This window comes from Myotis daubentonii, chromosome 2 (genome assembly GCF_963259705.1).
Source record: "Myotis daubentonii chromosome 2, mMyoDau2.1, whole genome shotgun sequence".
NCBI lineage: Eukaryota > Metazoa > Chordata > Mammalia > Chiroptera > Vespertilionidae > Myotis > Myotis daubentonii.
This window is the reverse complement of record NC_081841.1, coordinates 99,651,295-99,667,442: the sequence shown is the minus strand read 5'-3', so window position 1 is coordinate 99,667,442 and position 16,148 is coordinate 99,651,295. Positions and strand designations below refer to the sequence as shown.

Genomic DNA, 16,148 nt, shown 5'->3' with positions numbered 1-16,148 from the left:
TTTCACGTGACTGGCTGCCTGCTCCATCTTCCCTTAGGACTTACTTTGTGCCTAAGTTCTGGGGGAGCCAAAAGTTCTCTATTGCTTACGTAATAGCAACTCAACATTTTCCTGCATGCACAGAATAAGGTGTAATCTTGCTGTGCTTATGTGTACGCTGTCGCCCATTCGGTAGTGGAATGGGCACATCCATTTTCCATGACCATGTCACCACAGCACCACCCGCCTATTTGGTGCCTTTAGGTGGCAGCAGTTGGATCATTGCCTATGTTCTCACCAGGGCAGAGCTGAAATGCCAGTGAGGACACAACCATTGCAGGCAAGGTTTTAGGATACAGCTTACTGTTCCAGACCAGAGTCACACCTGTCCGTGACACCTGTGTCACCGGCACACAGCTTTCACTGCACCCGCAGCCCTGGAGGGGACAGCCTGGGAGGGTTCTGGTGGGAAGGGGCAGGGGGAAGGACGGTGAGGAAATCTGCTGGAGCAAACCACAACTGTTTGGGGTTCTAACCTTTGTTCGGAAAGCGTCACATTCTCCAGGGCAGTGCCTGGCCCTGCAGGGTGCCCAGAATAGATCATTCTGTGCCCGGCCACTGGTCACTGGACAATTAATCCTAGATGTGAGTACTTAAAGAGTTAGGACTACCAAGCTAAGAGAAGGGAGCTTATTGAAACAGATGAAAGAGCTGTGTATTTTCTCTTTTTGATGGAAAAATCAGAAAAGTTTGGAAAGAAAATAAAGTCAACAGAATCACAAATTTGAAGAAAATTTTAAAGAATAAAAATGCATCATGATGAGAAACTGAAGAAAATAATAAATGAGAAGCAAAGACATCTTGAAAGACCCAGGCAAGCAGATTAGATCCCAAGACGGGAAAGCTGTGGCCAGAAGTTCACACATCACCTTTCAGCAGTTAATTTTCAATATAAGGAAATTGCAGATTTCATCTGTTTTTTAAAAAAAATCATTTTAAAGAAAATGACATAAAGCCCTTTTTTTTTTAAATTATACTTTTTTGGTGTTTTTTTTTTCTGGAATTATATATATAAAATAAAAACTTGCAGAAGAAAACAATTATCTTGCCCACTTTCTTCCTTGCTGGAGAGCTCCCTGGGCACTGTGCTCCAGGATTTTGGCAGCCCCTTGAATATTTCTCTTCTTCCTCTGCTGCCATGTGAATCGCCTGTCTGAGACAGCAGGTCTGCCTCTGGGCAGATGGCCAGAGACTTCCTGGGAGCTGCATTTCCCTGTGTTTGGTAAATAAACAATAGAACCTGCTTCCAAGGCTTTTCTCTGGGCTTTGCAGGAGGACTCTACTTCAGTCCCACTGAGTCCATAGGCTCTGTCTGCCCTGTAAGACAAGGAAGTGCTAGAAAGTAAAAAATCCAGTTCATTCACTGGACGATTGACTTACATATTCCCGTTACTAACTGAGCAAAACTTGGATGTGAAAGTTTCCAATAGCGGACATCTCTTAGCCTGTGTGCAGATTAGAACTCCAGTTTTAGTTCTTTTATTACCTATAGTTTAGAGGCCCTGGGAGCAGGAGCCTGGTGGGGCAGCAGTTAGTTTGATTTGACTGTAGCCTATGAAAAGCACCAGAAATGAAGATCTGTTGATGAAGTAAATGCCACATTGGCGTTTACATGACTCATTAGGTCAACCTTCTGTGGCTGTGTTCTCTGGTGTCCTTTCCTGAACACCTTGAAAGATGGAACTCAGAGCAAATTACTCTTGAAAATGGTTAGTGATTATGTTAAAGTACTTTCTATAGCCAACTTGCTATATCAGAACCAAAGCAATCACAGACCGCCCTTTCTTTATTAATGAAAATCATTCATTGTCACAGTGATTAAGACATTTCTTGTGGCATTTACTTTCATTCATGGTAATTTCTGGGAAATGAGGACAACATTCTTATTCCAAAGAATTCTGGATTGCGTTGGTCAGCTCCCTTAACCTATGCAGACTACAGCCTATTCATGGAGGAACAAGAAAAAGGGAACAGTGGCTACTGTTTAAATGCCATGTTGTCTAGACTGTTAGTATACAGATCGGGGAAGGAGTGTATGATTTTGTTGAGTAGCCTGTCATATGGTTAAAATTCACCTCTCACTTTTCAGTGATTACAACAATATAAAGGCAGCCTACGAGGCCATGAAAAACGTAGCCTGTTTGATCAATGAGCGCAAACGCAAGCTGGAGAGTATAGACAAGATAGCGCGTTGGCAAGTATCCATCGTAGGCTGGGAGGTGAGTGGATACCACCCCCCACCCCACATCATGCATCACCACTCACACCCTCCCCTACCTTTGGTCTAGTTTAATGACAGACTTTGATGTCCTATGATTGATACTTTATACTCATGGCTTAATGGTACACAGGATTCCCTTGCTGTCTGGAATTAGCACGTTCCTATGAAATGTTCATACGCTGAAATGGTGCAAAGCCAAAGACCAACACCTCAGGACACATCTTGCTAGCAGATTCACAGAATAAACCGAGAAAAGGCCTGTCCATGACATCTGGGTCCCGGCTCACAGCTTTCACTGCACAGATGCTCACAGACGCAGCTGGGCTCTCACACTGGACCTGCGATGCAGGGTGTGGTTCCAGGGAAGGAGCCTCCTGGGGCCAGCCTGACACGCGACACTCCAGTGCCGCTGCCTCTGTAATGGCTCCCTGCAAAACCAACACTGAACGCTATTACTGCTTCTCCCCTTTTTTGGAAAAAATGAAAATTGTCTTTGGATTTCTTTCCATTAGCAAAAACAGGCACTAATGTAGGTCTTTAGTAAAAGTAAAGTAGTATAAAGAGAACTTTCAAGAAGCAGGGGATACCTGTATATATTTTGAGGCATATAATTGAATTGAAGTCAACTACTTTACCTTTTACCTCCACCAAGAAACACTCTTAGGAGTGTCTGTAATTAAAATGTATTGCCTTCTCTCCTGCTAGAGCATGAGCTTCATGAAGCAGCTGGAGAAGATTTAAATAAATTGCAGTTGGTGAGAGTATGGACTGTTCGGCCACCCTGCCTGTGTGTGAATCCCCTATCACCTGGGCATGATCACTGTTTTCATCTAAGAGATGGAGAGGAAACTATTTCCTACCTCGTAGGGCTATTGTGAGGATTATATAAGACAGCGCAAATGCAATGCCTAATACAGCCTCTAGTAATGGTCCAGCATGAATGTGCACACACACACACTCATTTCTAAAAACAGGAATGATGACAATAATAGTACCTGTATTGTGTTTACCACATGCCTGGCACTGGTTTAAGCCATTTATATGTATGAACTCATTTTAATCCTCTCAGCAGTCCAATGAAGTAGGAAATATCGCACCCATTTAACATGGGGAAGCTAAAGCACATACAGTTAGGTGGCCTGTCATGGCCACAGACCTAGGAAGTGGCCAAACTGGATTCAAACCCAGGCAGGCAGCCTGGCGTCAGAGTCCATGCTGCTAACCACTAGTCTCTCTGGCCATTCTTAAGATTGATAAATTGGTGCTGTTCATATTGTTTTTAGAACAAGCTAGATTCATCCTACATCAAACTAGTTGGTCAAAACTCACTTTCCCAAAGGCTTGTGAAAGTCTGGGCTGAGAAGTTAGGTTTTTAACTAAAGTAGATAATAGTGATGAAAGGTGGAAAGAAATACTTGTATTTCAAGGCCTTATAGACTTCTGGAACCTGGACAGGCCCTCAGAGATCTCCGAGTCTAACTCTCTTATTTTGTAAGTGAAGAATCTAGGGCACAGAATTGCTTGAGGCAGGTAAATAGAAGAGGTATTTTGGAGTCAGGAGCTTTTGCCTACAAAAAAAATGTTGTGTATGACTGAGATTAAAGGAGAATAAAATCTTCAGTTTGTAAAATTGAAAGCCAGTGTCGTGCTAAATACCATAAAGTTCCATTGAATTAGACCCAAACCTAAATATGATAAAAGTGTGGCTTTCCTTCCGTTCTTGGACTCAGACACTGAGGAGATAATTTATGGTCAGAAGTTTTCCAATTATCTTGCTGGTAACTTGCCACCTGGCCTTTGGTTTCCAAAGATCCTAAACGCGTTAGTCCAGGCAGCTGCCATAGGCCTGACTAAAGCCAGAGCATCTGTAGTTTGTCCCACCTGCCCAAACCTACCTGTGGTCCTCGTTCTCCAAGGATCGGCCTTGGTCAGCTGCCATATCAGACCTTGATCGGACTCGTTAGCCCAGCAGGCTCTTCACTGCTCTTTCTGATAAGGAAGTCACCTCAGATAACAGAGGCCCTGTAACATTTTCCCATTTAGTAGGAAATAAAAGAACCTTCACACGCAAGACTAACAAACTGAGGTTTCAAATGGCCTCTGAGGCTTGGCTACCTGTGAGTGGGCCTCGGGTACCTGGCAAATCTGGGGAGGCTTCTGGGTCAGGGCGCCCGGCACCTGGAGGTAAGAATTGGAAGGTCTCACAGTGTGTTTTCATCCTCCAGGGACGGGACATTTTGGACCGAAGTTCAGAACTGATCCATTCTGGGGAGCTGACCAGAATCACTAAGCAAGGCAAGAGCCAGCAGCGGACATTCTTTCTGTTTGACCACCAGCTCGTGTCCTGCAAGAAGGACCTGCTGCGCAGGGACATGCTCTATTACAGGGGCCGCATGGACATGGATGAGATGGAGCTCGTGGACCTAGAGGACGGGCGGGACAAGGACTGGAACCTCAGCGTGAAAAACGCCTTCAAGCTCGTCAGCAAAACCACTGACGAGGCTCATCTGTTTTGTGCCAAGAAACAGGAAGACAAGGCGAGGTGGCTGCAGGCTTGTGCGGATGAGAGGAGACGGGTGCAGGAGGACCGAGAAATGGGTAAGCAGTGCTCAGCGCCACGGGGTTTCATTGGCCTCTGCTTTCTAACCTCATTCCCCAGCCCTCTCCCACAGAGTTAACTCCCACCCATGGGAAAAGAAAAGGATTTGCAAATTCTAAACATTTCTAAATTTGCTTACAAGACAGGCTGTGGCAGATGTAATTACCACAGGCAACATTTACATGCCAGATGCTCTCCTACACATTTACAGAGAGCGTCTCATTTCGTTTCAAAACATGGATACTATTGCTGTACACATTTTACAGATGAAAAAATCGAGGCTTACGGCCCTGTACTGCAGTCAAGGCCATGCCTCTCCATATGCAGGGCCACTGTCTTCTTCACGCTGCTGCTCCCCTCCAGGTATTCACTGGCCTGTGGGGCAAACCCTCCAGCCCGGTGTTTACGGTGGGGCACCGTCTCAGCCGGGCTCCAGTGCCTCCCTGGCACAGTAGGGTTTTGAGCACAAACTGTTGAAGGTAAGTCAGGATGCCACAGGGACCATGGGCCCTAGAGATGGGGTGGGATGAAGGATCCCCCTCTCTGCAGCCTTCCTGGGCCCAGACCCCCAAGGCTGTGGTGCAGGATGGAGAAGGCCCTCCCTCCCCCTCTTTCTTCCCCGCCCACTGCCATGAGGAAAGCCAGAACAAAACCAGCCGGTGCTCCGTTGGCCCTCCCCACAGTGTGTGTCACCAGCACTGGCTCAGGCTGGCCACAAATGTTGCTCTCACCATCGATTTCGTGGGATCATATGCTGGTATTAGAGTAGAAAGGGCTTTACCACTCAGCCAGGCTGCCACCATCAGAAGCAGGAATCTCCCCTGAAACACTCTAATAGCTGAGCACTGGCCTCTTCCTCAACCTCTGGTGACACAGAGCTCACTGCTGTAGGTGGCCCCTTCCGCTAAGTGGAAGTGTCCTGTATTTATTCCCACAGGAAAGCTGATCCCCAGCCACTTCCATATATTGGTGCAGCTTTTGACTTTCAGGCCTGATTGGAATAAGGCTCATCACTCCATCATGCCGAGAATTCTTCAGATAGTTGAAGGTCACATATATTCAAATGCAAACTGAGAGAGCCACAAAATGCTAATCTTACCTGCCATGTACTGTTGTCTAGTGCAGACCCTGAAATCATTTGTAAGTTGGAGTGTTTTGGTTTTTCCTCAGATTGACCCAAATGTTACAAGGGCATTCTATTTTTTTTTTAATTAAATCTTTATTGTTCAGATTATTACATTTGTTCCTCTTTTTTCCCCCCATAACTCCCCTCCTCCCAGTTCCCACCCCACCCTCCGCCCTCACTCCCCACCAACTATCCTCATCCATAGGTGCACCATTTTTGTCCAGTCTCTTCCCGCATCTCCCACACCCCTTTCCCCCCCAAGAATAGTCAGTCCATTCCCTTTCTATGTCCCTGATTCTATTATGATCACCAGATTATTTATTCACTTGATTCTTAGATTCACTTGTTGATAGATGCATGTTTGTTGTTCATAATTTGTATCTTTACCTTTTTCTTCTTCTTCCTCTCCTTAAAGGATACCTTTCAGCATTTCATATAATACTGGTTTGGTGGTGATGAACTCCTTTAGCTTTTCCTTATCTGTGAAGCTCTTTATCTGACCTTTAGTTCTGAATGATAGCTTTGTTGGATAAAGTAATCTTGGTTGTAGGTTCTTGGTATTCGCCACTTTGAATATTTCTTGCCATTCCCTTCTGGCCTGCAAAGTTTCTGTTGAGAAATCAGCTGACAGTCGTATGGGTATTCCCTTGTAGGTAACTGAGTTTCTTTCTCTTGCTGCTTTTAAGATTCTCTCTTTGTCTTTTGCTCTTGGCATTTTAATTATGATGTGTCTTGGTGTGGTCCTCTTTGGATTCCTTTTGTTTGGGGTTCTCTGCGCTTCCTGGACCTGTAAGTCTATTTCTTTCACCAGGTGGGGGAAGTTTTCTGTCATTATTTCTTCAAATAGGTTTTCAATAGCTTGCTCTCTCTCATCTTCTGGCACCCCTATAATTCTGATGTTGGTATGCTTGAAGCTGTCCCAGAGGCTCCTTACATTATCTTCGTATTTTCGGATTCTTTTTTCATTTTGCTTTTCTGGTTGGGTGTTTTTTGCTTCTTCACATTTCAAATCTTTGCCTTGATTCTTGCGCTCCTCTGGTCTGCTGTTGGGAGTCTGTATAGTATTCGTTATTTCAGTCTGTGTATGCTTAATTTCTAGTTGGTTCTTTATCATAACATCGAGGTTCTCATTAGATTTCTTGAGGATCTCACTACATTTATCGGCGGCTTCTAGACAGTTCTTAAGAGACCTTAAAAGTGTGGTTCTGAACTCAATATCCTCCATTGACAGTTTTGTCCTGTTTCTTTGTCTCCGCATTTTTTTATGCTTTCTTGGTGCACCCCCTAGTGGTCTTTGTGCGCAATCTTGTTGTAGTTAAGCACAAGGGCATTCTAAATACGTCTCAATTCTGCATTTTGGCAGGAGAAACAAGGAGGGACCTGATGTTGTACCTTTGCAGTTCAGCACTTCCCTATTGCTGGTGCTCAAAAGAGAGACAGGAATGAATGAATGAATGAATGAATGAATGAATACAGGGATGAAGGGATGCGTGGATGCGGCACTCCTGGAGCCATTAAATCTGTGATCTGGGTGAGAGTGGACAAAAATGGGACTGACCCAGGCCCTTGCCTGGTATATTCTGTCAGCCTAGGTGCCCTAGGTGCCCTAGGTGCGTGTAGGTCAGTGATGGCGAACCTATGACACGCGTGTCAGAGGTGACATGCGAACTCATTTTTTTGGTTGATTTTTCTTTGTTAAATGGCATTTAAATATAAAATAAATATCAAAAATATAAATCTTTGTTTTACTATGGTTGCAAATATCAAAAAATTTCTATATGTGACACGGCACCAGAGTTAAGTTAGGGTTTTCAAAATGCTGACACGCTGAGCTCAAAAGGTTCGCCATCACTGGTGTAGGTCGATCCTAGAGATTGTGCCATTGAGCAGGCGGGGCATGGAGGGTGGGAATAAGGCAAGGCCAGAGTAGGCCTCAGAGCTGTAGAAGCCAGGGGGCCAGTGTGTGGAGCCTGAAGGAGACTCGTGACTCATTAGGGACAGATGTTGAGAATGTCGAGGAGTCAGGGCATAGGGAGCAGCGTGTTCGAAGGTGGAGGGCGAGCCCTGGCGAGTGACCCCAGGCAGCAGAGTGCAGAGCCCAGGTCCCCTTCCACCAGGCGGAGGCCTCCCCCAGGGCAGGGCCAGTCCGGCAGCTGTGGCCGCCTCTGCCTCTGTCCTTGCCTCTCTCCTCATGCTCTCTACAGTTGGGGTACAAAATTTAGTTCCCATTACTCAAATGATACCTTTGTTTAGGGGACAATCAGAACTCACTCAGCTTTCACAGTGAGTGAGCAGACCCGCAGCCTTTGATTCATCCTTTCCTCCCAGAGCCTTATCCTTTAGGGGGATAATAGGGTGACTGTGACACATCTGGGTTTGCACAGGTGGTCTGTGCATCCCTCCCGCAGCACCCCATTTCAGTCTTTCCGGTGTCCTAGTGACAGTCCTGGCTCCTTTCTTCTCTTATCCAGTCTTTCAACTTCTTCTAGTTCCTCAAGGATCAAGGTTCTTTGCTTCAGGTTATGATGAAAATATCTCAGGGTAACATGGGTTACGGCACAAGTTTTAATCTAAAATGTTTTCACTTGTTTTGAATACGTATTACCTTTGTTTCTAAATACAGGAATGGAAATTTCCGAAAATCAAAAGAAACTTGCCATGTTAAATGCTCAAAAGGCAGGACATGGAAAGTCAAAAGGTAAGTTTTACAGAAGCCTCCCTCTCTGTAATGTGTTTCAGCATTGGAATTAAAATTGGGGAAAGGCTCAAAGTTAGCACATGACCAACTCTGAATGAAGGAGAGGAGTGCGGATGAAACTCAAAATGATAGATCCAAAATAACGGGCAGTTTTACCATAATGAGCATTTGATTTTGAATGTACTTCCATTTTTTTTTTGCTTACATTTGCATATGAGTCTATAAAGGTATATTGAATTGGTAGCCAAGAGCTCTCAGACCTCCCTCTGCTGCCCACAACCCCTCTGGGCCCCCCGCTGAGGGGTGATGGTATGGCCAGGTCAGCATTCCTTAGTCTGAGGCCGGTCAGCCACTCTTGTATCTTTGGGACATGTGAGGAGGAATCTCCAACCCCTGCCGCGTGTCCCTGCCGGCTACATTTTAGTTCAAGTAAGAAGATCTGAAAGTTCAGTACATCACGCAATGAGCTAAGGAAAAACAAGACAGACTCGCTTATTTAGAGCATATTCTCTACCCTGCAAGCACCTCAGAATGACCGGGCAGCTGTTTAAAAATACCAACACCCTGGTCACACACACACACACACACACACACACACACACACACACCCGGGTTCCGATGTGCAGGCAGAGTTTCTTCGAGTAGGTAATACTAATATTCTTCGAGTAGGTAATACTAATAGCCCAACAGAAACACTGAAGATCTTTATTCCAAAAATGTTATATTTTATAAACTTAATTCAGATTGACTCCAAGAGGGATTACCCTATGACATTTATCCTACTCAGTATTTTCCTAACTGAAAATGCAGAAAGAAGGATCACTTTAGCCTAGGACTGTGATAAGCCATCAACTGCTGCACCAAGACGAATTCATTGCCAAAATAACACTCAACATTTTCCTGCTCCCACCACTCAAATGCAGAATTTCCCCCCTACGTTATAAACATGTTCAAGGCAGAAAAACGCACCGTATTCTTTTTTACATCTTCACTTTAATGTAAGGTGACCAATAAATATCAGTTTATTAGAACTTATTCATTTCTGTATCTTCCAAGAGTCACTAGCTTAGCAGTGAGGCCCCCGAAAATGCAACTGAAGGTCACCTGCCAGGCACTTTTCATGAGTTACCTCACTTCATCCTCCCTGTCATCCTGGGAGATAGGGAAAGCCTGTGGCAAGTCAGAGGCAGGGATGGATTCTGAACTGAGGTCCTGGCTCCTTCCAAAACCTACACTCTTTCCTCTTGTCATGCTGACTTTCACAGGTACTGTGTGGCCTTGTAGCTAATTTTAATACGCCTTTTTAATGACCTCTGCACAAATTTAAAATATCAACTTTAATAAAGCAGTTTTGATTAAACTGATGAGGTATCTGGGTCACTGTTCTAGGCACATTACTTCTATTAACTCGTTTAATTCTCATTCCCCAGTAGGCACTGGTATCTCTGCTTTAGATTTAGGGAACTGAAGTACAGGAAAGTCAACTGATTCCCCAAATACTTACAGCTCATAAGTGATGGAGGAGGCTCTGGGCCGAGCAGCATGGTATTGTTTCTCATCCCATATAGCAGTCTGGTTCTAATCTTGCCACTTCCTGCCATGTGACTATAGATTCACATAACCTCTCTGGTTTCCGTGTTCTTCTCAGCCACATTCCTTTAATGCTACCTTCTTGGGAGGATTTTTTGTGAGGATTCAGTGAGATAAACTATGTCCCATCTCCACACACAGCATGAGCTAAATGTGTTACAATAGCTGTCAGATGTACTTTCGGTGAATGTGAATTGAGAATCAGCTAAGCACTTTAAGTCTTGACACTTTTTTTTCCTTTTTGGTTAATAAGTGACTCTCGTTCCATGTGTCTTCTTTCTTCTCTCTTGAGTCAGGCTATAATGGATGCCCCGTGGCCCCACCACACCAGAGCTTGCACCCCATGCACCAGCGCCACGTCACGGTGCCCACCAGCGTCCCTCAGCAGCAGGTGTTCGCCCTGGCAGAACCCAAGCGGAAGCCTTCGCTGTTCTGGCACACCTTCAACAAACTCACCCCTTTCAAGAAATGAAAGCGGGAGGGCGCACCTCGGCCTGTGGCCGTGAAGAGGACCTTTTTGTTCCTTCTGTGCTCAGTCCAAGGACAGTCTATTGGACCCAGTGCTCTTCTTTGGGGCTGAATAAAGAAGAGAAGGACCTGGACCCGCCTTCAGTCTCACAGATGCAGCTGCCTGCTTGGAAGGGGGAGGAGGTGATGATGCTCCCCGGTACACAGGAGCCTTCTGTGGTTGTGCCGAGGCGGCCGGCGCTGAGGAACTGGTGACATGCTCTGAAGTGAGTGCTGAGCAGTGACCCTGCTAGCCTCGCTGGTGAGGAGAGCCGGTGCTGCAGCCCAGGTCCAGGTGCGGCGAGGAAGGACAGGATGGCTCGCGGCTTTTGCATTCGGTTTGAAGGGAATGGTCGTCCAGGGGTTGGGACGTCACTGCCACGAGTAAGCCGTTCCTCTCTTCCTTGGTGTTAGGGGACTTAGCGCAGACCTGTTCCCTGGTGTCATCTGAACCCACACAGTGGCCACATGATAATTAGCAGGCTTCATCTTGCAGGCTCCTCCCCACACAGGCTGAGGGCGAGCAGGAGGAGCCTGTCTAAAAGCAGGGAGGCCTGCAGTGCAGTAACTTCAGCCTCCTAGGGTGAGGCTGCTTTCCAGGGAGGGAGGGAGGCGGGGAAATCCTGTGGCAGGCTGATGGCGCCAGACAGATCCTTCTCTAGTCAGGTACCGTCCTGCCCACGCTCATAATGTAACTCCATGAGCAGAACCCTGTCTGCTGGTTCATAATCTAGAAACTATTCAAACACATCTGTTTGCAATATAAAAACCCATTCACTTTAGTTTCAGGATAAAGTGAATATGCAAATGCACTGATTGAAAGGATTTCTCATTCAATCAGTTGTTCCTGGCACCTTCACCAATGAAGTTATAATGACATGTACATCCCCTGAAAAAGCTTGAGCTTCAAAGCAGTCCATCAGCTCCAGGCGGAGCCCACTTGGTTGCATTAACCCAAACAGTAGTGCTGACCTGCCATTATTAGCATGTCGACGGGGTTCTGAAGATTCCCTCTTTATACAAGAGGCCTTAACAGAATATATCTAGACGCAGAGATAGCAGCCTTCCTTTAACGAGGGCCACATGGGTTGATACCTGTCAACAGTTTTCTCCTAGCCTTTGTCTATATTGTAAATTTTGATGAAAATAACTTTAAAATGTGTCTGGAGAAGACAGGCTCTGCAAGAGAGATGCCATTGTAATTTACTTAGTGCACTGGATGGGGGGAGGGTATTGTATGACTCAGTTTGTGTTTTTCTATTTGAAAATCTCCTTTTTGTATGCTACTCTTGGAACGTTCTTTTTTCTACTAGGCCCATGCTTAAGAATAAACAAACCTGTACTGTCAATCACAGAGGTGTAGTCTGAGTCTCTGGGTGTGTGGCTCCTCTACACCCTCCTCCCTGCCAACCCCCCCCCCCCCCCACTCCCACACACACACCCCCAGAGCTCTTCCAGAAGGAGATGATGACCTGCAACAAGAAGAGGCAATCTTGGACCTCTCGGTGAGGCTTAGAGAAGCATTATGTGAAAGTTTGTCAGGAAATCTTACCGGTTCTTTTTTAAATCTTTTATTAGCTATGTTTTATTTATTTTTTAAAAAATCTTTATTGTTGAAAGTATTACATATGTCCCCTTTTTACCCCATTGACCCCCACTCCCCACCCCAGGCCTTCACCACCCTATTGTCTGTGTCCATGGGTTATGCATATATGCATACAAGGTCTTCCGTTGACCTCTTACCACCCACGCACCCTCCCCAACCTTCGTTCTGAGGTTCGACAGTTGGTTCTATGCTTCTATGTCTCTGGATCTATTTTGTTCATCAGTTTATTTTATTCATTAGATTCCACATATGAGTGAGATCATGTGATACTTATCTTTCTCTGACTGGCTTATTTTGCTTAGTATACATTTACACAATGGAATACTATGAAGCTATAAAAAAGAAAGAACTCTTACTATTTGCAACAGCATGGATGGGCCTAGAGAGTATTACTAGTATGCTAAGCGAAATCTTGCCTGTTCTTGAGCCTGCTCTGCATCTCCGTGTGCTCACTTCCAGGCAGTATTGCTGGAGAAGGCAGTAGGTGGTGCTGCCCCGTGGCCAACATCCCTGGGCCACTTCCTTGGACCTTCATAGGGAGTGTCCCAGGATAGAAGCTGCATTTGTGAGGCTGCGTTTGTGAGGCAGCGTCTCAGGAGGGGCTGTGACTGCGTGCATGAGCATGTGTGTGCATGTGTGCTTCGGTTTTGAATACATGTCTCAATTTTAGTTGAGTTTATACAACTGACATTTTTATTAACAAAATTATATATTTTATAAACTATACTAAATATGCTTTTCCTGGATCCCTTACAGAATAACTGTAGGGGTCTCTGTGCTAAAAAAATTGTTCATATACACAGCAATTTTAAACAGCTGGCTGTGGTGTGTGTGTGTGTGTGTGTGTGTGTGTGTGTGTGTGTGTGTGTGTGTGATAATAAAGAATTATGTTAAAGAAGCAAAGAGAGTTACTTGCTTAGGTTATATTTCCAGTGAGGATTCAGCAAGTAAAGAACCACTCAGAGGGCTTCCATTTACTAATGTTTATTAATGAGCAATGAAGAAATGCTTTAAATTCTGTGACGAGTCCTGGTTCGTTTCCCAGCTGAGCCCTAGCTCTGGTCCCACCTCCTGCTCTGGGCCTCCTAACAGGAGCAGGAAGCTAGGGCACCAGGGCATGCGGCACAGCTCTGTACCTGTGAGAATCGCCTGATCAATCAATACCTGTTCTGGTGGATCCTGGTGATTTTGAAAACTGCCACAATAGACTTTAAATGTTAGAACGCCCTTGACTTCTTTAAGTTTGTATGTCCAATTTCAGTTGTTTTACCAAATGCCTGAATTCTATAAAGAATAGGTGGCTCAAGTATTCTAATTTTGGTTTGACAAACTTCCTTCTTGTTCTACTCAGAAAGTAGAGAAAAAGCAAAGAGGCTTCTATACGGAGTGTGTATGAATTTCATTGGGAATCTCACTCTCTCTGTCTTTCTCTCTTTTTAACCCTACATTGCATAATATGGTGAAACTACCCCCCCCCCAAAAAAAAACGATGATATAGAATTCTGATGAATTTTACTTATACTATTATTCATATATCAGAATTTGCTAACTCTGTTGAAAGATAGTTGGGTCAAGAGCAACCTTCTCGATGTTGATGATGCCTAAAACTAGCACAGCCTTGCGCTAGCTGTAAGGACTCACAGAGTAGAATTTTGTAAAGCCCTGAAGAAGTAGCATTCTTTGCTACTTCTTTGGCCTGCAAACTGGAAAAGGAGTGGCAGCAGCTGGCCAGCGCTTACACGGGACCATCTGCACAGTTTGTTTTCGGTAGCTCTGATCTTTTTCACCTGGTAGATCTGACTTTGTAGTTGGAAACATTTCGCGTCCATCTCCCTGCTAGTTCTGAATATTGTTGTGTCTTTGTAAACCTAATCTAGATGAAGATTAACTCCATGCGTGTTCTTTTGTAAAATCTTTTGTAAAAGCCATGTGACGCAATATTTTACCAGTTGGAAATCTTTACGTGCCCCAATTGCTGTTATTCCTCAATAAAAATCAACTTACTTAAAACCAGCTTGATTACCTGGAGTTGGGGTGGGGGGGAAATTGTTGAGGAGAGAAACAGATGTGTCCCACCCAGGCCAGTACCAGCAGCGTGAATAAATGTCCTTCCAAGGCTACAGGACACAAATCAACAAGGTCTGACCGACAAAAACAGTTGTCCCTGTAGTAGCGTAACCTACAGATTGCTCTCCTGGTTAGACTTTCACCTGGCTAACTCCGCTCTCTGTATGGATGTGGTGGAAGTGGAATTCAAAAGATTTTGGAAAAAAAAAATAAGTAAAAACTATCTGATCTTGAAAAACCAAAAAGCTTAAATATTTGATGCAGACGTACTGAGCTACAACACATGTAGCAATATCGTCTTTAGTTATTCCATAGGTATCAACAGTTGTATTTAGAAAGTACTTGAATTGATTCTGTGATTTCATAATTGGTCATTTTTTAAGTATTAGCATTATTCATGTTTGACTTAGCTACTTTGCAAAGCTTTGGGTAACCTTTTCATGTTAACTCATCAATGTCAAGATGACATTATCTGTATAAGTTGTGACAGCTTCCAAACTGATGACTTTGCTGTTGACAGCTGAAAGATGTTACAGGTTGCTGTAACTTGATATGTATTTTTGTTGAATGAAGTTTTTGTAAAAAAAGAAAAATTTATTTACAATGTTATTGAATGATTTCTTGTAAATGCTGTGAATCTATATTTGTTGTTTTGTACCTGTATATTAAACTTAATTTGCCAAACTGGTTCTAGCAATGCATTGCTATGTTAGAATAGGATTTTTTTTTTTATGGAGAGAGTATGTCAGTAGGGTTTGTGGGATTCAAGCTCATTTCCTGCCTGGGTATCGATAGACTTCTTTTCAGTAATAACTTGTCCGCTAATGAGCTGGATCAGACCATGGACAACTATGAGAAAGAAGCTCTGAGGGAAGCAAATAGGGGCCACTTGAATGGAAAAAGTCACTAAATGCTGGAACAGGTCTGATAAAGCCAACACCTGAAATGAGAAGTTCTATTTGTAGTGGCAGCTTTTGCACAGATGGTGGGAGGTAGATGCACAGAATGTGTTCGCCTTTCATTTCCCTGCTGCTGGCCAAGGAAGAGGCAGGCCCCTTCCCCAGGAGACCTGCTAGTGCCCTAGGCCTGCCTACCCTCAGGGGTGGGGTAGATAACAATTTCCTCCCCTAATTTGCAGCTCAGAAGAGCTAGTAAATAGCCCATTGTTTGCTGTGACTATAATCAGAAAAGGATTCCTATAAAGGTTGCCAGGCAGCCATTCCCACTTTTTGTTTGTTTACTCTAATAACCGCCTACTTCCCAAACTGGTTTCCCCTCCTGGAGCTGGGCTGAAAGGGGGGGCTAACTTAGAGGTGGGCGGGGGGTGGGGGGGGCGGCTGGGCCAGGGGAGGGTAAAAGCACCAGGAACCAAGCCTGCCTCTCAAAGGTTGGCTCCCAGAGACTCAGGCTGGTACCATAGATAGGCAGGAGTGAAAATAGAGGGCTGTGCCCTAACCGGTTTGGCTCAGTGGATAGAGCTCCGGCCTGCGGACTGAAGGGTCCCAGGTTCGATTCCAGTCAAGGGCATGTACCTTGGTTGCGGGCACATCCCCAGTAGGGGGTGTGCAGGAGGCAGCTGATCGATGTTTCTAACTATCCCTCTCCCTTCCTCTCTGTAAAAAATCAGTAAAATATATAGAAAAGAAAAAGAAAATGGAGGCCTGTGGCCATTTCCTCTGGCAGAGTCCTGGGGAG

General features: G+C 44.8%; 1 protein-coding gene across 3 annotated transcripts in view; it reads left to right on the top strand.

Annotated features, from left to right (window-relative positions):
* The window catches only part of SPATA13 (spermatogenesis associated 13), a 158,136-nt gene extending 142,996 nt beyond the window's left edge, over positions 1-15,140 (top strand). For 2 of the 3 annotated variants that reach the window (XM_059684000.1, XM_059684001.1), the window contains 4 exons: positions 2,129-2,258; positions 4,486-4,858; positions 8,609-8,683; positions 10,566-15,140. In XM_059684000.1, coding sequence (XP_059539983.1) covers positions 2,129-2,258; positions 4,486-4,858; positions 8,609-8,683; positions 10,566-10,576 — 589 coding nt within the window. In that variant the 3' untranslated portion in view covers positions 10,577-15,140. The remainder of the gene's footprint in view (positions 1-2,128; positions 2,259-4,485; positions 4,859-8,608; positions 8,684-10,565) is intronic. The other variant, XM_059684002.1, reaches the window with a different exon arrangement.
* The last annotated feature ends 1,008 nt before the right edge of the window (positions 15,141-16,148 follow it).